The sequence below is a fragment of the Populus alba genome, chromosome 1, assembly GCF_005239225.2.
Source record: "Populus alba chromosome 1, ASM523922v2, whole genome shotgun sequence".
Taxonomy (NCBI): Eukaryota; Viridiplantae; Streptophyta; class Magnoliopsida; order Malpighiales; family Salicaceae; genus Populus; species Populus alba.
Genome location: NC_133284.1, coordinates 40455053 through 40482601, shown reverse-complemented (window position 1 = coordinate 40482601; position 27549 = coordinate 40455053). Strand labels below are relative to the sequence as shown.

At 31.4% G+C, this 27549-nt stretch overlaps 2 protein-coding genes across 5 annotated transcripts; both read right to left on the bottom strand.

Annotated features, from left to right (window-relative positions):
* Window positions 1-1482: 1482 nt before the first annotated feature.
* Window positions 1483-9803, bottom strand: LOC118056816 (uncharacterized). 4 transcript variants are annotated; one of them, XM_073404460.1, is made up of 9 exons: window positions 9635-9803; window positions 9046-9527; window positions 7112-7490; window positions 5048-6387; window positions 4701-4814; window positions 4278-4432; window positions 4000-4053; window positions 2947-3054; window positions 1483-2007 (listed from the first exon to the last, which is right to left on the bottom strand). In XM_073404460.1, exons 2-7 carry the CDS (start codon window positions 9466-9468, stop codon window positions 4035-4037), a joined length of 2430 nt encoding a protein of 809 aa, XP_073260561.1. In that variant the 5' UTR covers window positions 9469-9527; window positions 9635-9803; the 3' UTR covers window positions 1483-2007; window positions 2947-3054; window positions 4000-4034. The 4 variants fall into 4 exon arrangements, with proteins under 4 accessions (XP_073260561.1, XP_034925068.1, XP_034925069.1 ...); XM_035069177.2 differs by lacking the exon at window positions 4000-4053; XM_035069178.2 differs by lacking the exon at window positions 4000-4053 and having other exon boundaries at window positions 5048-6363.
* Window positions 9804-19979: 10176 nt separating this feature from the next.
* Window positions 19980-24150, bottom strand: LOC118056817 (putative BPI/LBP family protein At1g04970). Its single transcript, XM_035069181.2, has 6 exons — window positions 23645-24150; window positions 22553-22692; window positions 21799-22150; window positions 21214-21462; window positions 20776-20901; window positions 19980-20359 (listed from the first exon to the last, which is right to left on the bottom strand). Exons 1-6 carry the CDS (start codon window positions 24050-24052, stop codon window positions 20195-20197), a joined length of 1440 nt encoding a protein of 479 aa, XP_034925072.1. The 5' UTR covers window positions 24053-24150; the 3' UTR covers window positions 19980-20194.
* Between the last annotated feature and the right edge of the window lie 3399 nt (window positions 24151-27549).

Below are 27549 nucleotides of genomic sequence, written 5' to 3'. Positions count from 1 at the left end.
TCGAAACAAAGTATGAAGCTCGATTTCAAATCAATCCAATGTTGAATGATAAAATTAAAAAATTAATAATAATTAAAAAAAATAACTGAAATCAACTTGGGCTAGCCCACCAAGCTCGTGACTTAGGTCAGGAGACTAAAATGATCTTATAGAAAGTAAATTGAAACAAATTATAAAGTTCAGTTTTCAATCAATATAATATTGAAGATAAAATTAAAAATAAAATTTAATTAAAAAAATCCAAAAAAACAAAGTCAATTGAAATTGACCAGCCAAACCCACAACCCAAGATATAAAACTATAATAACCTCATAAAAAACGAATAAAAACAAATCATGAATCTCAATTCTTAATAAATCTAATATTAAAGCATACAATTATAAAATTATAAAAAAACACTAATTTAAAGAAAATGCTTGATGAAGAGGAGATTGTAAATTCAAAAAAAAAATTATTTTTTGTTAATTAATTAATGTGACGACAAAAAAAAAGAGGTTATGCAGACGGTTATTGGGGCTGTTTCCCTGGTGTTGGACTTGGAAACGTTATGACGAAAATGATCATTGTTAGATGACAAAGTTATGTTTTATGACGTAATATAAAAGACTGTTAAATCCTAAAAATGCATTTAAGAAATTTTCTTTTTTGTAGAAAAGAACTTTACAACCAATTTTATCATGTAACACATGCATATTTTTTTGTATTTTTCACATGAATATTTAGAAAATTATAACAAAAGTTAAAGAGTATTTGTTATCGTACAATTTATCATTATGAGTCACTGCTATTTTAGAAAAGATTTAAAACAACTTACTATGCTAATGATCATCATGCTAAGATGTAAAAATATGAAGAATGATATTTTTTTTACTTTTAAAATCAGAATTTCATTTGAACATAATCATAATTTAACATATATATATATATATATATAGAATTTTAGAAAAAAATCTGAGTAAGATTTAAGATGATCAAGAGGCAAATGGAAAGGCCATCTTGCCTAGCCTTACTCGTATGATGAATAACGGATCAAATTGCTTGATCATATATGCCGTGATCATTCATTTTCTGTTCCCAACCTTTTATAAATGCTCTTGTCCACAAGCGTATCCGCGGGGAAGCAGCAGCAGCATAGACCGGACACTATCATCAAGCACAAATTATTGCAATTGATTTGTTATACACTTCCATCCTCTTGGACATGCATATATCATACTCAAAATGCACAAGTTTTATCAACCGTCCTACAGCAACTTTTGCTGCACTAGCTATCCTTGCCAGCCATTAGAAAGCATCATTAACCCACTAGTACATTAAACTTAACCATCCCGCATTGGTCACACTGATACATTACTGCAAGTTCACATCATGGAGCTAAGCTAGCATTGGTCACACAGGTGGGTCCTTGTATTTTTATTCAAGTCCTAAGCATTTCAACATGCAATCATCCCACATCGTGTGCAACACATCCTAATTGGCAGCTAAGGAAAGCAATTAAACCACTCCAGAGAAATCAAACTTCAAATCCTCGGTCCTATTTACAACATGATCCTACACAACAATCCAATTGACTGCCATGATGCTTGAGTTTCAGGTTTGCCTCTCAATACACACAGTAATGCCCATACAAACAAGCATATCTTATTCAAATTTCATACAAACTCATGTGATATTGCTTACCTGCTTGTTGAATCTTCAACGCTAATGGGGTCCACATATCACTTGCTATATCACGAGCGGGCGTGTGTAGCATGTTCCTACTATACCATATGGAGCGCCATTCATTGCATTTTCAGAACATTTGAAGTAGAAATCTGATATAATTCTAGAGAGAATAGAGCAGAATGTTCATTCTATAATTTACCAGATAAGCATGAAAGGTTGACTAAAGTTGACTAACATTTTGATGAACTAGTATGGAATAATGATACAAAGAACTAGAGCTACAATTGTACATTGAGTACTAAACTCACTCATCAACCTGCAGGCCCATTTGATGTAGATTGCCTGGTATTTGACAAAAAGAAGGGAGGAAAATAAATAATTATCCTTGTGAATGAATATAAGTATATAATGAAGGGATGGAAAGGGGAGAAATAATCATAAGATGACAGGAAGCTAGACTAGAAAGTTGCATTCATGCAATTTTTTCCATATCTCGCCCCAAAAAAACAATTTCCTATTAGTATTTTGTGAGGTAACTGCAAGTCCATGCATGCCTTGAGTGAGTGAGAAAAGGGGACGGAGCTTCAATTTTTATTTTCACTATTTCTTTGTTCAGTTCTCTATTTCATTTCTCCATAAAAACATTTGAGTTTTTTTTTTTTTTTTGTTGCTAGAATTCTAAAACTAGAAACTGTGTTAATGAGTGCACTTGAAATTATAGTGTGTAAGGTGGAAAAGATTATATTTGTGTAAGGTGGAAAGAAAACACATGTTTCAAACTTTGAAAAATTAGGAAAGTAAATTGATAAATTACAAAAACCAGTGAAGCTAAAAAGAAAAAAGTGTTCATTTTCTGATTAAAACATTAACAATGCTCTGCTTTTCTGAAAAAGTTATCAAGACAACTACTTTGTTTGGTAAACAGCCCCTAATATTTATAGCAGCTTCCACAACCCATGTCACTTTCCTTCTTAGTTACGTGGACATCCAGAAATGAATTATTCAAGAAAACTTCAGCTCTGCCCCCAGGCATTGTAAAGGCAGAGATCTATATTCAATTCACTCAAACAAAAATGTTGGCAAACACAGATTGATTCATTGGATAAGCGAACTTTGGTCACACAAATATCACTATTTTAAGAAATTTCTCCTGCTTAAGGGGGCTTGGAGATAAATGCAATACATTTTAATGAAAGGAAAACTACCTTTTTGTATGGTCGAAAACTACGCATTATTCTAAATGATATCACAAGCAACAACTATCATTGGATACTTAGTTACCTGATCAAAGGAAGCACCGGTACCAACTAAGAGTCTCAATATATGTGCATATTGACTGATCAATGGAAAACAGGTTGAAAATTCCCTTTCAATTCATCATAAAACCATCTGCAACAGAAAATTTCTCTTGTCAAAGACAAACCAAAAGAACTCTATTTGAAACCAGGCTGAATGAAACTTATAAAATTTTAGATGTTCTCATCAAGCATGATAGGAACGGGACAAACTTAACACACTTGGCCCAATCTTAAAATTTGAGGTCCAAGTGTTGGTTTAGGAGTTTTGACAACTGACCAAGTTGACTACAGGCTTATTTGGCATATTGTCAATTGAACCACGTTTCTACTCAATTGGTTTGGGCAAACAAAAATAAAGGTATCTGCTACAAAAGTCATTAAAAATGAATTGATAAAGAAACCACTCTTTGAACTGAACTTGATTGTTAGACATCTCTTACTCTTCATCAGTTTTGCAGCCCAGATTAAAGCACCTTAGAATATTAGGAAAAAAACACATACTATCTGAAAAAATTAACAAAAGAGAAGAAAATATAGTGATCTGCTCAAGGCATTTCTAATACAACAAGCATATTCTAAAGTCCAGTCTTTGTTTTTGATTTTTTTCTTCTTTGGGATTAAGGGGGAAAAAAGCTACAGTAACAGAACAGTTATACAGAAATGTGACACTGAGAACCCACTGCTCTATCTCCTGGGAAGAGTCTATTGGCGTGTTGCTGAGTTTATGATCTCAATTATCATTCCAATAGAAAAATTAAGTGGCAAAAGTGAAGCATCATGCTGTCCCTAAAGATTATTGCAATATACTTGTCTGAATTAAGAACTCTCTCATTGCTAAAGCTGAATGATTAAAAACAAAACATGTGAAGCACCTTAAATAGTTCAAACAATGTGACATACTGGATACTTTACACCCTGGAATTCAAGAGGCAACTAAAGGGGCACCGTCAATCAAAATTGAAGGAGAGTTAGTAATGTGATTGCCACGATTATTGTTGCATTAGGTTGTATGTCACTCTAATGAGGATAGACTTACAGAACAACCAGCCTGCTATCACCATTCCCTCAATCTCATTTCTCTCCTTCATTTCTTGTGAAAATAAACATGTAGAATAAAATTAATAATAATTAAAATGAACTTTTTCCATGCTTGAAGGGTGTTCTTACCATATGGCTTCTGGAACAATTTATATAACAGAATTTATCATGATAACCAGGAAAAATACTGCATAGGCATAAGCACATATGCATAGAACCAAATAGACATAACATGCAGTTCTCTACACCAACCATAAGTAATTGTAAAAGACATACTTGCATATGAAAACAGGTGCCGATCCATTATTTGCCTCGGTTGCTAACTGGTTCTGTCTTTCACTCATTTCCTTGAACTTGTTAGGAGGAAGAACTTCACATGGGCCTTCAATCAAGCTAGCCATCACACTGCTTTCATGATTTGATTCATAGACCTATAACAGAACAGCAATGCATTCATTACACACATACAGCCAATTCAAGAAGAGGGCTAATAGAATTTAATTCCAATAAAGCATGTTAACTTGAATTTGCTAGCATCAGCTTTCAAGCATTATTTGTGTGTGCATGAGTGCAAATGCATATATACAACAGAGAAACTAGCAAGTCCATCCGAAATTAATGTGTAAATTATCAATTCTTAAACACCAATAAAATTTCAAATATAAACAAAATGCAAAAGTGTATGAGGAAACAGTTCACCTCATTACTTTCAGGGGCACATGGGTGGCCTACAGCCGCAGGCAAGTCACCAGGAAAGAAGCACTGACTAACAAGAACCCACTTTGATCCAGTTTCAATTTCCTCCCACATGGCCTGTGATAAAAAGCCAATTTCTACATATTAGGATTCACACAGAAAAAATAATTCCACAAAAGGTGACAAAAACACATCAACATGAGAAAATAAAGAAATAAATCTACAACTCTTATATGGATGGCTGTGTAAAGTTTACTCTGATAAAACCAAGTTTTGGCGCATTCCTCTTGGTAGTTTTGCAATTATAGTTGCTATAAATTATATGATCAAATGCTAGATTATTCAATCACCTGAAGTTTAGAGGGTGTTAATTTGCCATTGCTGGAATGAAAAAGGGCATGATCCTGCACTTTATACGATACTCCATCAGTGCAACAGGACTTGTAAAAAGTTTTTCCATCAGCAACCTTAATTTCATTACCAATCCATTCCACACTATGAATGCCACTGGAAGACAAGCCAGGATGCTTTCCAACCCTATTATTAGGTACAGAACTTCCCACAGGATTTGCATGCACAATATCTTGCTCACTTTTCTTGACCTCAAATCTAGAAGAACAATCAGTATTTCCTCTTACACTAGCTGACTCTTCCATGATTGAATGATCCTGATGAGGTGTCAAAGGAGCTTTGGGAAAATTTGATTGTTCTGTTTGGATAATGTCTTGTGAGATATGCATGGGTTCGGAATCTTCACACTTGTTGCTGATTTTTTCAGATGATTCAGAAAGTGAACTCTTTTCCTGTGCAGGTGATTCAAAAACTTGATCTTGTTGTGTAGATCTTTCAGTGGAGTTGTTGGGGAAACTACATGTACTCTGATCTGCATCCTTTCCACTTGATATGATACCATTTCTTGGCATTTCTCTTTCACCAGAAATCCTTGAATCAGATGCTGATTCAACATTGTTGACAGAACCAGATCCAGCATTTTGAACATCATTTGTAATCTTTTGTTGATTGACCTTTAGGTCTACATTTTCAGCTTTCTTCTCTGATGATGAATGACTTCCAGATGGATTAGAAGGCCCTTTTGGTGGTGTTGCACTTCTCATGACACGGCCATATTTAGGGGGCAAAGGCTTCCCATTGCTTAATGCCATGCAATTCCTGCAGTGCCACTCACCTCTAGGAATTCCTTTCTGATTAATTGCTTCTCGACATTTTATGTGAAATCCACTCTCACAAGCATCACAAAGAACAACAGTTTCCACCTCATTGACAGTAAGTTTGCATATTTGGCAAGTCATTGCTGTAGTCATATATTCTCTCGAAGGGGGAATCCATGTGGGATATTCAGGAAGCTTTGGCTGTAATAACTTCTGAACAATTTTAGCAATTTCATTGTGATTGTTGATAAACGATGGAGGTTGAACATACTCCATGCCTTGCATAGACGGGTGTATGCTTGGCAAATTTGCAGGTGGAGTTTGAGGTGTAAATGGTCTGAATGTTTGATCTCTTGCTGCTTGAGTTGCACGAGTCCGACCCAAGTCAGCAGCTCCCTCAACCTTGGCAGAATTATGATTTGGCATATTGTTTTCCGGTGCAGATTTACCTGAGGATGCAGAATGCGGTTGCATAGACCAACTTGGAGCATTAACCACTGAATGATTTGCAGAAGCATTTGCTGCAGTTAATAATTTACAAAGCATGTATATTTAAACATCCAACAAAAAAAAAAGGAACAGAAAGAAGATAATGATTCCAAGAGATCAGGAACTATAAAGAAAGCTTAAAAAGATAAAAATCCAAAAATGATAGATCACTTGCTGCCTGTAACACAGAACTCCGCAGAATGGCAAGCAAATAATTATCTGTGTTGGAAAGACTAAACTAGGAGGCACACAGACCAACTCAGCAGAACACCTAACAAGTTCGCTTTAACCCTCCAAATACATATGCTCAAATTAAATAGATAATGTTACTAGAAAAGAATGTTCTTTACATAAATTGCATGAAGATCAAAATCGAAATGTTTTTGTTTAGGTCCAACTAATTTCTAGTACTAGGAATTTCTATTATTCGTTTCTCAGAAAAATTCAATGAAGTTTGAAATTTGGCAGAGAAGACTCTTGGATATTACCAATCACTACACTTAGAGTATACATTCTATATAATGGTCCCTACACTTAAGAGTATGCATTCTATAACTTCCCTTGAAGAATATTCTTAAATATTGATTTTATTTTATTTTTCACAATTTGCATGCAAATGAAACTGAAAAGAGTCGCAACCTGAGCATTTTTTATCCAAAAGGGGGGAGAAGGCAAAAAAAGAAAAGGTAAACTCCCATTACTGTGCGCAGAAGGGAAAAGTGATCAGAGCAAAGGGAGAAAGATGTGGAGAATTACCTGGTACTTGAGGAGCATAAGATGCCCCATTTGACCCCCCTTCCACTTTAAACTGTGCTTTTTCAACTTTAGAAAATGCTACAGAAGACAAATCCCTTCCTAATTGACTGCTAGGTAACCCACCGGAAACAGTAGATATTTTCACTTCAGTAGTGAGTGGTTGAAGTGTTGGGGATGCTGGGGTTGCTGCTGAAACATGACCAGGCAAAGAAGCTGGAAAGACTCCAGAAGATACTGATACATTACTTGGTTTATCTGAAGGAAGCACGCGAAAAGAATTTGATGGCCCATGGCTTTCAGGCATAGCACCAAAGCTCGGTTGCGTAATTTGAGTTGTGTATGTAGCTGAAGGTGCAGCAAATTTCTTGGACTCTTCCATCTGGAGAAGTATTAAGAAGTCAGAGCAACAAGTCAATTTAAATCATTCCCCAACAGACACAGAACAACCTTGGATTACTGATGCAAATTCTTATGATCAAGATGGCAGTATTCAAAACAAAGACAAGCAGAAGGGGGTGATAAAATTTTACAAGGGGGTGATAAATTTGACAGAGATTAAGCTAGTTCAAGTAAAGCGGAGCACTCTATGCAGGCCAAACTTCCAACCTTACACGTTGGCAATAAATGACAGTAGAAGTTAACTATAACTGCCATTGTTCTTATCCTTAGTAGTTATCTATTAATAACTGTCAATTGTAACTCTATTTAATGCAGAATATTTTTTCTGGAAGGATATGTTGTAGTGAAAGCCTATTTTAACTTGGTGTGATTCCAATATGGGAGTGACTCCCTTGAGTGGTGGGAGGCTACTTGTTTCCTATCATTGTAATTCTTTGTTTGCAATAAAATTAAGACTTCTTTCCTATCATTAAATCACTTTTCTGTACAACTAAGTTTGCTTTATTTACAAGTAATTGTTTCAATCCATAGTGTCATTGGCATTGATTACTTTTATTTAACTTATACTTAAATATAAGTCAGACCTAAACCAAAACGAAAATTAAATATCTCAAGCAGAAATGAAGAGTTAGCTAGAATAATTCCCCTTTATTCCCAACAACAGAAACAAAAATAAAAAAGACAGATTTAACAAAAGAAACATCTGTTCACAAGGTAATGCGCATGATAGCTTAAAAATTTTAAAAGAAAAAAAAAATAATGAAAAAAAAAAAAAACTAAAGGGTAACAGAGAACTTAAACCACATCTACCACTTCTCATCAATGCTTCTTGAAAACAATGACTTACACCCTCCTCTTATCTCTAACCCTTACATCCTCCATGCTAAAAAACCTTGTTGCCTTGCTAGGCACACCACAACAAGTGTTTGAAAACTTCTACTTCTCCAGCAGTTTCCAACAAGGGTGTGAAATTCTATTCTCTCGAGTGCAAGAAAATAAAGGATACATGGCACTAAGTCCCAGCTTCTTCCCTCTTCATATCGCCTACCACGCAACCAAACTATTCTACCACAAGCCAATGCTAATTTCAAGCGAAATCAAAGCTATCAACCTCGCATACACTACTACAGTAATTTGTGTATTGCATCTTAAGAACAGCAATGATATCGCGAGTTTTTGAATGAAATCAAAGATATCAACCTCACATGCGCTACTACAGTCATTTGTAGCATCTTAAGGACAGCAAATCTAAGTATCCAACTATATCCAAATCAACTAAAACATATAGCAGCTGGCATCTGAAAAAAAAAAAAAAAAAAAAAAAAAAAAAAAAAAGCAATTCCCATAGAAAAACTGTCCCGACAATCTTTGGCTAATTACTTGTTGACCCGCAAACAAAAGCAAACCAACCTTCAATGCATGAAAGATTAATACGAAATCAAGCGTCAAAAAATAAATAAATAAAGACAAACATAAAAGCCTAGGAAAACCAAAATTTCCAACACAAAAATTAGGAATTTCTTTATATCGCTTACCTTCCTCTTTGAAAGGGAGAGCTTCTCCTTAATGGACAGCCTAGATCCTCGAAACCCTAACCGTTGATCTTTAAGCTTAAAATTAAGCCCTAAATCCTCAATAACAGTCCCAATTGAGTCTCTAGCCACTAAATCCTTAGGCGACAAATCTTGACAAATCTCTACCAATTTTTCCCTCGCTTCCTCCATCAATCTCACCTCCGCCTCCGTCGGATTCTTCCCTCCTCTCATCCCCGCCATTGCAGATAGCACCAGAACTATCTCCGCCACTTTCCGTATCTCACCAACGCCATTTTTAGCTCGTTTAGCCGCCAATTCTTCGCTCTCTACGTTCTCCATTTGTCTCTTCTCGCTAACCAAATCAGTTTCACCGTCCGATTGCGGGAGACATTTATTATAATCATCTACCGCCGATGGATCCATTTGTTTAAACAGTAAGCAAGTCAGTACATTGACCACGACGCCGTTTCAAGCACCGGTACCTGCAAGAGATCGAGATAGAGGCGTGAGAGGAGATAGAGATCCAAGGAGAAACCCTAGAGAAGGAGAAAGCTTAAAGAATTGAAAACATTAGAGACGTTATAAAAACCTTTTGGGCGGGTAAAAATTGAAGGGAGCGAGAGAGATTTTTTTATTTTTTTATTTTTTCTGTTTAAGTAATGAAAAAGGGTTTGGATGGTGCGATTTTAGCAGGGAGGCAAAGCCGCAGCGTGGTTTTTCTTTTCTATAGATAGAGAACGAGAACGGGGGATTTATTTTTCCTTCGCTTTTTTTTTCTTTTATTCATTCTAGTTAGGTAAACCGGGCGGTTTTATTATACATTCCGGTTTAGGGAGTCATAATAGGAGTCGGGTTCGCGAATAAATTATAAAGGTGGAGAAATTGGTGTTTTTATTTGCCATTGATAATGGTTTTTAAAAAAATATATTTTATTTTAAATTAAATTTTATTTAAATTTATTTTGTTTTAGAAATGAATTTTAAAAAAATATATATTATTTTAACATATTTTCAAATAAAATATAATTTAAAAAACAATCGCTACCACAATCTCATATACTATTTAATTTTTTGTCTCTATACTATTTGGTTTTTTTATCATCAATTTAATTTATTAATATGACCCTAGTAATTTCTTAATTATGTAAAAGTTTAAATCCATTTAAAATTATTTATAAAATCAAACAAAATCTTAACATATTAGATAGTTAATATTAGTTGACACAAAGTCATTATTTTATATATTAAGCTATGACAATAAATAAATAAATAAATAAAATATGAAAAATTGTAAAAAGTTAATTGTGTATTAATACACATTACCTTACTATACTAAAATACTTTGGAAAATACTTTGGAAAGTTAATGGAGCGTAATTAGAAAAATAAAGTCAGGATTTGATTGAATAAATTTTTAAAATTATCCTGAAATAATATATATAGTATTATTCAATGAAAAATTAATATTTTTTATTCTCTTATTTTTAGACATTCTAAAAGGCTAAAAAGATTTAACTGAGTTCTAATGTTTGTGAGAGAAATCATTTATCGTTTATTTTACTAGACCTACTAATAAAACTAACTCTTCTAATTTTTTAGTAATGAAATCTCTTAAAGTACATTCTCTTTATATTGAATATATATAAACCTATTGAAAGTTATCTTTACTAGGATAGATGCTTTACTAGAAAGGTATCATTTTAGTTTAAAAAAGAGTGACGTTGGAGAAAGAGAAGGAATGAATAAAGATCTTAGCACAGCTACTCCCAATATCACCAAAGATCCACTATAAAATAACATAATTAGCAATCATATCCTCTTGTTTTTCTTACAAGAGGTAGTAACAAAGGGTGATTGTATTAAAAATAACCCAATTTATAAGCTTATGTCATTTATACATCATCACACCAGCTTAACAACTAATATCTCTTATAATTCTCCAAGAGTTAAAGTTCCTTGTTTCTCTATATCACTAAAAAACTAATGCATTATTTCTCCAACATCTCCCACTAAAAAGGAAGATGTCATGATGCTAAATCAACTTTTTATTATGACCCATCCAAACTAATATGTAAATCTATGTTGTTACTTAAAACAACTTTTAATTTATATGGTTTTAAGGTTAACAAAAACTTTCTTTTTTTATATTATAAGACTTTAGATGTCCTACTCATTTAGATCTCTTCTCCTTCATCAATGGACATTTCATCTCGTAAAACAAATTATAGGGAAAAATACCAACTAAAAGACTTTTTACTAATCAAAATCAAGAAGGTATTGACCATTATTGTCTTAAATGATAGTGTTTTAGGTAATAAAGCCTATAATGACCATCTAAAATAGCTCATCCAGGGATAACCTTTCCTTAGAGATCAAAGAGTCAATAAATGATAGTGCATGAGAAGTCTTAACACGGTTGTAGAAGGATATTGATCCTTTTATCAATACCAAAGATGATTAATAAAAGTATTGCAAGACTATATAGCTATTCGGTAATTTTTTAAAACTTAGAGAGAATCATTGGAAACTAAATATTCAGCTATCCAATAGACCAACCAATCCTTTAAAGATGTTTCTCTAAGATCTAGTCCTAAAAAGCCAAGATAGTTCGTATAAGAGAAGAACCAGTTCAAGTAGAAAATAAGCTTATTGAGGCTAAGGCTAAAGCTAACTTAGCCTTTTGAGAGACTAAAGTCATGGATCGTATGTGTGTGTGTGTAAAAGTTATCCAACATGACCTCCATTTTCTTCAAGTAGTAAAGACCATCAAGAAGGAAGGCTTTAAAAGATTTTGGTGGGGTTCATTCATCTTAAAAATCTTGTAGAACTAGGATCATTAGCTATTTACTAATAAAACAATGATCATGTGTTGTTGTTATTGTTGTTGTTATATATATATATATATGTTCTTTGTCTTATATTTCAATAATAATGTTCTTTTTATACATATATTAACTAATTATTTAATAGTTTGAGCTCACGTTGTAAGGATAAATAAAAATATAACCCACCTTATAAACTCAAGCTAAAGTAATTATATTTGAGATACAATCAACATAAATCCTAGAGTGATTTTATAATTTTTTTATTTCTTTTAGGATCGGTATTTTCTAGTTTATTATTCTTGTAAGAATAATATTTTCTCAAATATTGACCATTTATTGATCAATAATATAGCTCATATCGTATTTAGCTTGGTGATATATATCATCTTTTAGAACTTTGACAATAATACATGGACTCTTCTAGATAGGAGATCATTTTCCATATTTTGGATGACTAATTAAAAGTATATCCTTCCATTCTAGATCCTTTAAAAAAAAAAAGTGTTTTGATCGAAAATGTTTTTTGATATTTCGTTTATGTACTAATGGTTTATAGTTTAGGTTTATGGCATGGATGAGAAATCTAAAAAGACTATATTTTAAACTTGAAAATCACATATGATGAACATCAAAATTGACCCTAAGATAATAGTAAACACCATTATGAACTTTACTCATTTGCTTTATTGGCCTAAACTCTAGTAGTCCATTCTTATTAGGATCATTTAAGGATGTTCTTGTGTCAAAATTGAGAGATTTTCAATTTATTTTCAACATAAGATACACAATACATGGTTGAATATTTAATATATGCTTAGAATAACTATCCAAATCTAGGAAATAACCAAAATAATATTATTTGGGAAAAAATATATGAATTTGATAGAAAAATAGACCCATTATAGATAACATATATTTTTTACTTATTAAAAAAGCAAGTAGACATATAGAAAGCTTGAATCGATAATATGCACAATAAAATTTAAATAGTCATAATTTCTTATAAGAAAACTTCAATGCATGCATGGTTAAAAAACTTTAAATAATCACATTTTGAACTTGAAACAACACAAGATAAGCATTATTTTCCATGTAATAAAGCGATGTTCAGTATTGAAGTTATCTAGGCTAGTAATAAACTCCATTAATAACTTCAATCATTTGTTTTACTAACACTATCTTAAATAGTTGAATATTAATAGGACATTTGAGGACACTCTAGTGATAGAAAAAAAGACCAATAGTTTCTTCTTTTTTTTTTGGAACTGATTTAACTTAATTGATTTTTACAATTCTATCAGGGGTATTTTTGAACCAAATTGGATGTTATCTAAGTTTAAGTCCTCTTCTAATGAAATTTTAAGGGTGAACTCTCTATACTACCATTGTGTATTTAGAAAAATATTATTAGTAGAATAAAAATCCATTTTATTATGGTTCCAATGTTTAAAATTAGAAATTCAAGAAAAGGAACAAACATAGTTGAACGCCAAGCCTGCCATTAGGGATATATTTATTTATAACAAAAGAAGGAAACCTATAGGCATGCTTTTATATTTTACACCATTTATTTATCATACCTTTTAATAAATAAAAAATGTAACATTTAATTTGTTCTAATTCTCTAATATATCTCTTAGTTAAATTAATTTAATTAAAATTGACAATCATATATATCACATACAAATGATTTAAATACGAATTGGTAAAAATATCTCTACAAATCATTACAAAATATGGAAAAAAAATATTAGTCTAGAAATTTGAACCTAAGTAATCTTGGTTACATATTGAAACTATAATATCTAATACAAGTTAACATTAAATTTTTTTCACTTAAAAAGAGTATAATTGACTTAAAGGCACATTTTTATAATTTTATATTGAAACTATCACATATTGTGCTATTGATCATTAATTCTTAAAAAACAAATAGTTGATAATAGAGTACATTAAGAATTGAAAAAAAGTAAAGCTTAAAATTTATTAATAAATTGTGTAATATGAAAAGGTAAATTGATAGGTTTCCTTGTAACAAAAAGTATTTAACAATAATAGAAATACATTTTTGACTTTTTAAATGGGATGTCAAAAAATAAAACTATTAATAATCACTTCTTGTTAAAAAAAATAAAGAACAGGTGAGAACATACATATTCAAAATAAAACTTAAAAGAAAAGTTCATATATTTTCTTTTATATTTTTCAATTCTTAAAATACAAGACAAGTAATATACTTATAAGAGAAGAAAACAAAAACATTAAAGGACACTAAAAAACCCAAGTGTCATGGAAAATCAAAAGACTAAACGCAAGAGTCATGAAGTTTAAAAGATTCTAATGTGCATTCAATATATAATTATAGATTTATAACAATTTCTCTTGAATGACCATGTATTAAAAATATGTTTCATCAAAACTTTGCAAAGGAAAACTTAATGGGTAAAAAAACCTAAACGAAAGAAAAAGAGTACAACATTCTTGTGTGATTACTTAATACTTTAGAATTCATAGAAGGTTTTATATAGATACTTTAAGATCCATATTCAAATACTTTAGGATTTACAAGAATGCCAAATTGTCTCATTAAAACCTTGTAAAGAAAAACCTAATGGGAAAAAACCCAAGCGAAGGAAAACAAAGATAATTTGCATTAACTTCACTTGAAAAATACATCTCATGATATATTTTTAAGATGTTGCATTCTAATATTATGCACAAGCTTCTTGAAAGTTAAAGTTAGTAAAGACTTTGTAAATAATTATGCTAAATCATCACTTGACCTAATTTATTTGATATCAATTTTTTCCTTTTGATAAAGCTCATAAGTATAAAAGAACTTTGGTGAGATATGTTTTTTTTTTGTCTTCTTCAAACAATATTGTGGAAGTATTTTTAATGATTAACAATCCGTATTTGTTTTTTATGTGTTGGATAATTGACCTTAGCCCTATATACTCTCAACTTGCTTCATAGATTTCAATAATTTATGAATGATTTAATAAATTAGCCACTAATGTTTGTTTGACAAATCTCTAAGAAATTGCAGTACCTCCATAGGTAAATATATAACCTTTTTTGTGATCTTTCTATATAGGGATTAAAGAAATAACGTGCATCTGCATATACAATCAATTGTGAATTTAATCCATTATAAAATAACCTCATTTTAGTTGTTTCATGGAGATAACAAAGTATATGTTTGACCCCATTCCAATGTCTCTTTATAGAAGTGAAACTGTATCTTGTCAATAAATTGATTGCAAAAGATATATTTGCTCTTGTACAATTTGCAAGATAAATAATTGCTTCAATAGCACTAAGATATGTTACTTCTAGACCAAGAATTTATTCATCCTCTTCTAGCAATTACAAAGGGTCTTTCTTTGCATTAAGTGATCAAACAACCATATGTGTACTCAAAAGATGAGCATTGTCTATGTAAAAGTGCTTTGTGACCTTTTTTATATACATCAATTGATGAACAAATATTCCATTTAAAAGATGTTCAATTTGTGAACTAAAACAAAATTTTATCTTTTCGAGATCTTTCATCTCAAATTCATCTTTCAAATAGGTTGTAGTTTTTATGAGCTCATTAGGAGCATCAATAAGATTTAAATCATCAATATATATTGCAATAATAGAAAATCTAGATATTGTTTTCTTAATAAAAATGCATGGAAAATCTCATTATTCACAGATCTTTTTTTTCTAGGAGTTATTCATTAAGACGATTATATCATATTCGACCATATTACTTCAACCCATATAAAGATTTTTGTAATTTAATAGAATAAAAACTTCTTGGTTTTACATAAAAGGCTTCAAGTATTTTGAATCCTTCAGGTATTTTCACATGGATATCTTTATCTAATGATCTATATATATATTTGTTGTAACTACATTCATTACACATATATCTAGAGTTTCTGAGAATACTAAACCAATCAAAAATCTGAAAGTGATTGCATTCATAACTTGAGAATAAGTTTCCTTATAATTAATGTCAGGTTCTTGTGAGAAACCTTAGTAACAAGTTGTGCCTTATATCAAACAATTTCATTGTTCTCATTTCATATTTTAACAAAAACTCACTTATATACAACATGGATAACATATTTAGGTATGTGAACTACATGTCTAAATACTTCATGTTTTGTAAGTGAGTTTAATTGTTTTTGAATTGCTTCTTTCCACATTAACCAATCATTTCTATGTCGACATTCTTTTATAATTTGTAATTCAATTTCATCATTATTTCTGGTGATGTCAAAAGCAACCTTAAATGCAAGTACATCTTTTATGACAATTTTATTTTGATCTAAAATCTCTCTTGTGTAGTATAGTTTATAAAGATCTCATTTTTTCCAAGTACCTGGATTTTTTTAGGAGATGCCTCTTTAGGAGGATCAATATTAAGAGATGATTTTGACACAATATTTATTACTTGTTTTATAGATGAAGAATCTTCAGGAGTACCATCATCTATTTGTTGTAATTTTTGTTTTCTAGGATTTTTATCCTTAGAACCAATAGATCTTCCTCGTTTTAAGCATAGTATAAATTCATTTGTTATTATGTTGCTCTTTTTTTTTTCCTTAAGGGATTTCAATTCTAGATGGAGCATTTGCAGCTAGAATGTGGGATTTAACCATCTTTTAACTGTTACTAAAAACATCTAGTAAGTGATTTGTAATATTTTGTCAATAAATTATTTTTTGAACTTCAAGTTCACATAGATTTGTTCTTGGATCAAAATGAGATAACTTTAGGTTATTCTAAGTAATTTATAATAATGTTTCATACACTAATTTTTCTTTCCCTAATGATGGGAAACTGTTTTCATTAAAATAGCAATCTTTAAAATGTTCCTTAAAAACATCATCAGTCTAAAGTTCAAGAAATCTAATAATAGATGGAGAATCAACACCAACATAAATTCTTATTTTACATTGTGGTTCCATTTTAGTCCATTATAGGGGTACTATAGACATATATATTGCACAACTAAAAGTTAATAGATAAAATATATTTGGTGGTATACCAAAAACAAGTTGTAAAGGAGAATATTTATGATAAACACTTAGTCTAATTCTAACCAATGACGTAACATATAATATAACATATCCCAAAATAGATATAGATAATTTTGATTTCATAAGTAATGGTCTAACAATTAATTGAATGAGCTTTATAAATAATTTTACTAGATCATTTTGAGTATGCACATGAGCAACAAGATGTTCAACTTCAATTTAATAGAAGTGCAAAAATTATCAATTGTTTGAAAAGTAAACTCACCGGCAATATCCAATCAAATTTTCTTGATTGAATAATCAGGAAATTGCGCTCGTAGTCTGATAATATGTGCTATTAATCAAGCAAATGCAACATTTTGACTAGAAAGTAAATAAATATATGACCATTTACTTGATAAATTAGTCAATACCATAAAATAGATAAAAGTCCTGCATGGTGGATGAATAGGTCCATATATTCTCCTTAACTTTTTTCGAGAAAAGATGGTGATTCTTTAACAACCTTTGATAGAGATGGTTTGGTAATTAGTTTACCCTGAAAACATGTAGCGCATGTGTTTTCACTTGGTAAAACAATCTTTACGTTTTATGAAAGATGCCCATATGATTTTTTAATAATTCATATCATCATTATTGATCCTAGATATCTGAGTCGATTATATCAAAGCATAAATATTTTTGGTTTGGAACACTTTTAGTATATCACAACATTTGTTTTTAATAGATTTCATGATCATATAATAAATTCCAAAAGAGAAATCATGTAATTTTTTAATTACAAGCTTATGACCTGAAATATGTGAAATAAGATAAAGATATTCTTTTTTGTCTTCATCTATTGTTTCAATATAATAATCATTAGCGCGCGCGCGCACATATATATAAATGAGTAAATTTCTTCTAGACTCAGGTGAATATAATTCATTTTTGATACCCAGTTTTATTATTTTGTAATAAAATATTTAGCTCTTTTAGGGCCATTAATCATGTGTGTTGCACTTGATATTATAGAGATATTAGTTTTTGATTAATGTCAAATATTCAAAGTATTTCTTTTCCTTGATAATTATGTGCATGTTGTAGTGTCTGTCAGATATAAATCTCCATCTTTAAAAGTCATGCCTCTATTCAAAATATAATTAAAGTTTATTATTTAACTAAAATAAAATTGACATTGTTTTTTTTTTAAAATACACTAAGATAAATATTCTAATACAAATAAAAAATATTAATCATCCTTAAGGATTCCACCACTAAGCATGTTATTTGTTTTATCTGGGTTTTTAAATAAATCATTAACATCAAGATAAGCATTATGACCTTCAAAATCATCTTTATTAATCAAATTAGTCTTAACTACATTTTGTTCCAAAGAGGCTTGATATAAATCTGTAAAACCTTTTGGCGTGAGACAAGTGCGAGAGCAATGACCATACATACCACACCTATGACACTTATCTTTAGGTTTATGCAAATTTTCTACCCTTTTCTTGTTTGGATTCATTGTGTCTCTACTTCTGATGGTATGGTTGGGTTCCCTTTTGAAGGATTATATCTTTTTTTTTTTCTTTTTTTTCATATATATACCTTTGGTTCTTTCTGGTTTTTTACATAAAGGTTTCATTCATTTCAGGGAATGATTTAAAACTTGAGGGATGAAATTTATGATTTTTCATCAAAAACTCATTATTTTGTTCAACCACAAGAAGATATCAAATTAATCCTGAGTACCTCTTGAAATTACATTATTTATATTGTTGCTGTAAGATAATATTTGAGGTATGAAAAATAGAGAATGTTTTCTTTAATATTTGATCTTCTGTGATATTTTCACTATACAATTTCAACTATGAGATAAATTTAAAAAGAGCAGAACTATATTTAAAACCTTACAACCTCAAGTGCAACCAATCAGAATGAGTTTGAAAAAGTATGGTAAACTTTTGGTGGTCATATTTTTTCTTTAGATTCTACCACGGAACAAAATAATCTTTTATTATGAGATATTCAACTTTTAATCCTTCATGTGTATGGTGGCAAATGAAAATCATTGATTTTGTGTGACCCTACAAGGATGTGTTATTTTCTTCTTTAATGTTCTCTCCAAAATTTATAGCTTCTAGATGTTTAAGAATCCATGGCAAATAATTATTCATAGATATATCAAGAGCGATAAATTCAAGTTTCATCATATTTGGCATTATCTATATATAAAAAGGAAATAACTTATTAAATAAAATCATAAAAATATATAGAAATAACTCTTTTAAGACTGTGATTTATTTAGTTCTTTAGAAATATTAGTTCGTCAAGAATTGCATTTAATTTATTTAATTCTTCAGGAACTTACAATACTAGTTCTTCTAAAACTTTAAATCTTGATGAATTCAAAAGAAAGAAAATTTGTCAAAATAAGTAATAGAACTAACTATATTCCATAAAGTATGAACAAAAATGAAAAAAAAATATATATTGAAATTGATACAAGTCACATGACATAAGAGTTCATGTATGCCAAGATTTCAATATAAATTAATTAAAGTCATCGTGCTAATAACGTGTTAAAAAATAAAAAACAAGTAAGAACATATATATTCAAAAAAAAAATTAAAAGAGAAATTCATTGGTTTTCTTATTTATTTTTTAATTAGAACACAAGAAAAATAATCTATTTATAGGAGAAGAAAATGAGAATATTAAAAGACACTAGAAAACCCAAGTGTCATAGAAAACCAAGAGACTAAACCTAAAAATCATGAAGTTTAAAAGATTCTAATGGATATTCAATATATATAATTATAGATTTTATAACACTTCTAGAATAATTTAAAATTTCTTGATTTTAAAAGGGGGGAAATTCCTGATTAATTTTATGATGTTTCAAGAATTTTATTATGTCCTCATTAAAATAAAAAAAACCCTTTTTGAGTCATATTTTCTTCCCTATGGCCAACCCTTGCAATACATACTGGCAAAGGCGCACTGTGCAAAATGTGCCAAGTACACGAGGATTTGGAGTCATTTAGTTCTGCATAATACCTTTGCAACCATATTCACAGAAGAATCATATTTTGAGTTTAAATGAATGACTGAGATAATATAATAAACCTATAACATACAAACGCAACAGCATTGGTTTAATCGCTTGAGCACGCCTGAATTGCACCATAACGTATATATATTCATGTTATATGGCATATGAACTTCATCTGACCTTAAACATCTATCAATGGAGCATCGAGGTGTAACCATAACTGGACAGGCTGCAGACTGAGATGCTTTTGTTATGCATACAAAAGGTTACTGCATGTCATGATCTTCGATTCCGTGTAATGCATCTCAGCATTCTGGAGTGAAAATCCATGGATGAGTGGCAGAGGAAATCCCCTCATGAGGTGTAGGTTTACATATGGAATGAAGACGGTTTCGAGAAGAGCAAAAATCACTGGCTGCAATAGTTGGAAAATATATATATGAGATCAATAAACTGATAGAATTTATATCTAACTATTATCCAGAAAGGAGGACTTGCAGGTTGTTACAGCTTAATTTTTTCACAGAAGGGCACTTCAAAATAGACAGAATTTTGTGTGCACCTCTTTCCATAGCTCTGTGCAAGTAGAACTAGAATATTATGAACAAACAGAATAAACGCTTAACTATGCAGATGACAAAGCAAGAAGACACATTACAAACACTTGTGGATGTCTAAATGAGTAGATGACTAAACTAGGTTTGATCAGAGATCTCATGTATGATTTTCTAAGGTTTGAAATACTTTTCTTAAGGTTCATCTGGTTCCATTCAAATTCCATGTGATCGTAAGATATTGCGGACATAAACAACTTCATTACTGTTATTGTACCTGAAGTAGATCCATATGGACATTCCCAATTTCGCTCCACTTTAAAGACATGGTAAAGCTTTTCAACTTGAGGGTACCAGCTATTTTATTCCATAAAATTTGTGGAGAACATGAAGCATAAATTTCCTGCACCAGCAAATAGCCCTAGGATCATCATAAACAGTATATTGATAGCATCCAGCTCCAAACTCTTAAACCAAAAGAAGTAAGGCTTCTTATAAACTGGAAAAAAATGTAACTACCCAATTGCCTACTAATCATGCTTCAGGAATTAGGTTTATTCAATGTCAATAACTTCAAAAGCTAACTTGTCATTTGACCAAAGATATCATTTGGCTGATTTACCCAAGGGATGAAGAAGAAAGAAACAGGTAAAACCAACAAATCAGTGGCAATGAAAATTACAGTATAACAAATAGAAATTTCAATCAAACATACCAACGAGATGCATGCAACTGGTATCACTTTGCTATCATCCAAAACATTAACTGTCACATCTAAGTAAATGGTGACGTTAATGCCATTCTTGGCAATTTTTACTGCTGGAGAAGAAGTCGCTGAAATATTAAGACTCATGTCATGGTTTGGATATTGCAGGTAGAGTTGGGGGTAAACGTATTTCCACGCTGCAGTGTTTAGAAAAGAATGATTCAAAGAATTGTCAACTATCCAGTGCATACAACCTGCCTGATCACGGGAATCAAAAAAGAAGCGTTAGTTCAACTGCTTAAACAATATGTTACATGTCGAGCAACTATCCCGTGAAGGAGACACAACTTGCCAATTTGAAAAACCCAACATAAGGAAAAGTAACAACATCCCATGTTTCCAAGGTCAAGCATGCAAAGTAGATTGGAAACAAATAATATGAACCATTTTGGGACTTTCCGGTAGATCTAAGACACCTTTTGGCATTACTAAACACACATTTACATTCCTACCTTACATAGGATCCCAGAGAAAACGAATCTAAATGCACTCGTGTACTGTCAAAGTTCAATATCTAGCAATGCAAGAACTTACATTTAAGTATACTAATCCAGCAGTATTAAAAACATCTTCATGTAATGAAATTCCTATCATCTTAGCAGGGCAGTTGTTGAAAAGAGAACTTTTTTTTCCTTTATCGTAATTTCTGGGGACTGCAAAATCATCGGTTGCTGTGAATAAACCATTGATTTCAAGTTCAATGAAAGAATTACTCAGCACAGGGCTGTCCACAAAAGTAGCATTCAGTGCAGCAACATGATCTATTGGGATTTGTTTTGGAAGTGACTGCAATAGGGAGTCAAGTTTTACTATCTCTTCTTTGATTTTCTTGGAAATAGCGTTTTCCACTGCAGAACCTATTGACCCTTGAAAAGCATCAACTATCCTGGAAGATAAAGAGGACATAAAATTGCAGTAAGTAAATGGAATTCTGTAACTGAAGCCAACTATTTTTCCTTTTCCAAGTCTACAACAGTAAATCTGCTGCAACTCGAATGTTGGGATAAAAGTAAACTTGGCATGTAGTTCAAAAGGCCATTCTTATTTCCTGGTCATTTTATGGACGTTTAAGAATCTTCATTTCATTCAAGTAAGCTTTCCAATAAACACTCTATAATAGACTACGTATGGAAACATATTCTCAAACATGAGTGTTTATCTATTATATGCAACTGTTTTTTAAAAAAAAACATTCACCTTGAAATGATATATGCAATTCTCATGACTAAAACAAAGACAAACAACTTTTCTTCAAGGAAAAGTTGGATTACAGAGGACGGTTGCTTACCCTTGATAAAGCCAGGATGCTCCCCCATTTAATTTGATGGTAATATCTTGCACATGACATCCACAGTCCAGAAGGGACAGCTCAAGAGTTCCTCCTTGTTCTTTGAAAGCTACAGTAAGCCCCACTTCCATACCTTTGACCTTTGCTCACCAATTTCATTTTGTTGAAAGACAGTATAAAGATTATTATTTCATGATGCCAAACAAGACGACAAAAGTTTCAGAAAACTTATTCAGCATAGGACATTGCCATTAAATTAATCATCACGAAAATTGAAAACAGAGGCATCTAAGGTTGCTATGTCATTCTATATCTTCCACTTACTGACAGTGAAAACACCCCAACATTGGAGGGGAAAAGACAAGAAAAACTTTTTCCAAACAAGTTTCCGAGTGCTATGCATCATTATAGTATTCCCATCATATCAGGGATGCCATATGTGTTCTCAATCACTAGTTCCAGTTGTCTGTAGCTTCTTCTTATATCCGTCCAATTATGATGCTTGCTCTCATATAAGATATGACATTCTCACATTTTGTTGATGGCACACTAGAGAGACAGCAAGTGCTCAAGAAGAAGAGAAAGCACTTGGTTATACAGGTGGCCAATTTATCTTCATAGCATGCTGAGTAGGCTACTAGACAGAGTAATACTACTTGGAATATAAGGCCTGGGAGAAAAGGGATAGAAATGTAGAACCCCTGCTGATTTATTAAGAAGGAAGTTGCTAGAGATCATAGTAATTATACCGCAAAGTTACATTTCAAAATGGAAAAACTACATAGCCATTTTTTTTCTTATCATCTGAGTCAATTCCCTTGGAGGCTACCTTACTGTTTCCCCTGTCCCTGGCCGAACTACTTTTAACAGAAAAGGTTTACATTAAATAACCACATCTCAATAGCACCATGTGCCCTTCTCAAGCTTCATTAAATCGAAACAAGTATGACTAATTAACAGAAATAGCAAGCTGAAACTATTAAGAAGCACCCATGTTTACCAAATCCAAGAACTTGTGCTGACTTGAAAAAAAACATGTAATGGGGAAAAAGAAGACGTAAATAAATGAACTCCCGTGCCATATATATGTACCTGAACTGAAGCATCTCCACTGTCTGAAATGACAATCAACCAGGTGCTATAAGAGTAAGCCCACTTCATGCTCAAGCTGGCAGTAGCACCAGAAGCAACCAGGACTAAACCTGGGTTTCCAGTTTCAACATATGAAGAAGATATATTGACGCTATAAATTGTGATATTTGAAAGAATCATATGTACTTTGCCAATCAGTGGGATTTTGACAGACTTTTCAATATCAGGTAGTTGAAGGGGGATTATGGTGGATACTGCCTTGTTTATGAGCACGTCTTTAGCAAAGTCAACTCCCTTGTTGGATAAGAGCAGAGAGATGTATCCTTCTTCATTGGATTGAAGATCATGGGCAGCTGCAGCAGGAGCCAATACAAGACAGACAACTAAGAAGAACAAAGGGTGTGCCATGAAATTAACCGGAGGAGAGAAACACGATCAAATCGAGGCTCCGGCCATCCAAAGATTTTCACAAATGGCGATACTAGGGAAGCTCTCCAGGTGGCTAATAAATTATTTTGGCTGCTTGCGTTTTAAATGGAAGACTATGCTTTTCAATGTCTTTGCCTCTCTGAGAGTGACACGTGGCGAAAATAAATTTGAAGGGTTCAGATACTTGACACTTCATATTATCACGTGTTCTAACAACGCACACAGACATGCTCTCCCGTGCCAATTACCACGCTACCCTTTTAAAAATAAATAAATAAAAATAAGAACACTGGAATCCGGCTATGGGTGGCGAAATCTGTCCTTCAAATAGAGCACAAAAACAGTTGAAGAAAAGACCTTACGAAGAATTCATTCATCCACTTCCTTCTCTTTCATATTTTTTTTAAAAAGAAAAAAATATCCATTAAGGCTGAGCTTGTACCGCAGCCAGTAAGTGTTTTACATATTTCTTTAGTTTGATTATTTTTTTATGTCTTTCTATCATCATGTGAAAATTATTGAATTATGATTTTTATTTTAAAAATAACACTTCTAATAAATTAATCAAAATAATATATATATATATATATATATATGAATAGAAAGTGAGAGTTTTGATTGAAGTTAAGAGTTCCTTAAACTTCTCATAGTTGAATTCAAATATTATCTCCTTTTGTAATAGCATACAAGAAAGCCTAGCAATCCTAAAAAAAATATTCCATGAATCTTTGATAAAAACTTGCTTGTCTAGGAAAGGAATAAACCTTTCTCACACTTGTGGGAGGTGGTAAGAATGTACAAAATTTATCTTAGATTTGTCTACTTTTATTCCCCAAGTAGATATGATATGGCTTAAAACTATACTCTAATCTATTATAAAGTTGTAATTCTCTCTCCACTAAGCACAATGTTAATTTCTATATAGCATTTAAGAACAAATATAAAGTTAACTAAACACTTATGAATATAATCATTATAGACACTAAAATCATCTTTTAAAATCTTTATGATGTTTTTAACATAATCTAAAAAAATATTAATCATACATCATTGAAAAGTCATAGGGCATTGTAAAAGCCAAATGGCATACATTAATAAGGAAATGTTATAAAAGGGCAAATGAATGTTGTCTGCTCTTAGTACTCTGGTGAAACCATGATTTGATTATACCTTAATAACCATCAAGAAAATAATAGTAGGAATGATCTACCAACCTTTCTAGAAAAAAGAAAATCATTTTAATTCTTGACTACGATAATATCAGATCTCTTTCAAACAACTTAGAATGAGCTCGCCTATTAGTTTTTCAAAATAGGATTAATCATGTCAACATCTAGCAGTTTTAGAATTTATTTTTCTTCATAACATCCATCATAGGAGGATTAATCGACATTGATATTCTCTAGTTGGCTTTGATCCATCCTTAAGCGAAATTCAATGAACGCACATGAAAGACCAATCTCTTTTATGTTAACTATTATCTAACCAATAGTTGTTTTGTTATTTTTCAATATACATACTAGTTTTTCTCTTGTAAAGTCATAAGGTTATTTTCAATGATCACGAGCAACATGTCTCATTTAATTACATATATTTATTATGCTTGGGAATAAGTTTAAATACCAAGGTAGTGGCTTATATCATATAAGTTAAGAGTTTCTTACTATATAAAGGAAAAGAAATGAAAGAAGCATTACACCTATTTGAAGATTTTGGTAAAGAGTCCTCTATATTTTTATAAAATTACATATACCTTCTTGTATTTTTTGAAATCTCCAAACCAAGGCTTTTACTTATGACGACCTCTAAAACATCCTTTCTACTTAACTTAAAGAATTGTTGTACTAAATAATAAAGTATATCAATTAAAATAAACAAAGTAAATCACTTGGGTGTTTTATTGCCTCAAAGATATTAAAGTATATAACTATGTCATTAAACTCCATTGCCATCATGAACATTTATCTTAATTCAAGAAATCTTTATAAATGGCCCCCATAATAGTAATAGTGTCAACCTAGAAGATGAGTCATCCTTCATATCAAGAATATACAAATTAGATAGAAAGATTGAGTCATTCACATGCACTAAAATATTTTTCAAAACTTTTTTGAATATGTATTAAATCAATCAAAAAGTTAAACAACTACACCAGTTTCTTTAAGTGAACCAAAAGTTTGAAAAACACAAATGGAATAACGCATGACATTAATAGATACTCCAAAATCTACCTTAGATTTTTCAAACCTAATGTTGTTGATTGTAAATGGTATTGTGAAAATTTTTGGATCTTTAAATTTTTAAAAAAAAGCTTCGTTTGTAAAATAGCAGATGCCTCCCCCCCTACTCTTATCATCTCATCATTTTTCAGCTTATGTTTGGTGGTGTACAATTACTTGAAGAGCTTTGTATAAAATGGTACTTGTTTATGGCATCTAAAAATGGTATATTGACTTGAACTTTGTTGAAGGTTTTCAAAATATCGTTTTTATTTCCTTCTTATTAGACTCTACAAATCCATTTGGAAAAGGTAAAGAAAAAACATTAGTAGACATAGAGACTTTAGAAATTAATTTAGGCACTAAATAACCCTTAATGGTAAAGTTTACTCTTATTATGGTTAGACTTTAATCTTTCTCAAAAGCCAAGCCAAGCCTTCTAGTTGTTTTGTCTTATTTTTAATTCCCCCCACCCTCTTCGGTGTTTTTGATAAGTCTTTAAATTGTTTCCTACTATTTAAAGTCACAACACTGGCATTTTCTCTTAAACTGATCACAATTTAGGATGGAAGCATACTGAATCTTTGTGCTTCCAATATGCCTATGGTACTAGCTAGCTAATTGGCTCACTTGATTCTCTAAATTATTCATATGTATCCTTGCTTCATGTTGAAACCATAAAGATTTAATTGTATCTTCTAAAGGTATACCTTAGATTTAAGGGATGAATTGTGGTTATGATTAATTGAAACTTAATGGACAATTGAAGTTAGCATTAAGCATAAATTGTTGATGATTTCCTGAGTAATCAAAATTAAGATAATCTCTTCATCTAACATTATTAATGTTAAAGAAAGGATCATATTTTTTTTCTTTGTAACACATATTGCCCTTAAAACCCTCTTAAAGCATTGGCATGCTTTAAATTAATCTCATGTGAAGATGGCATATATTGTTTGGTTGACTTATCACATTCTTGATTGCTTAATATAATATATGGTCATTTGTTTGACTATAATTATAAGGTTAGCAAGTTGCTACTCAATATTAGATGTAACACCTACCTCGTGCACTTTTCTCAGTGGTAATTTTGATTGGATGAAAAACTATTATGAATTAGAAATTATATTATCTATCAAAGTCTTTGTTATTATAGGGGTTTTGTTCACTAAAGCCCCTCCACTTTCATCGTCTATCATGCTCATTTTCATTTATACAAGGCCTTCATAAAAACATTAAATTAGGAGTTGCTCATAG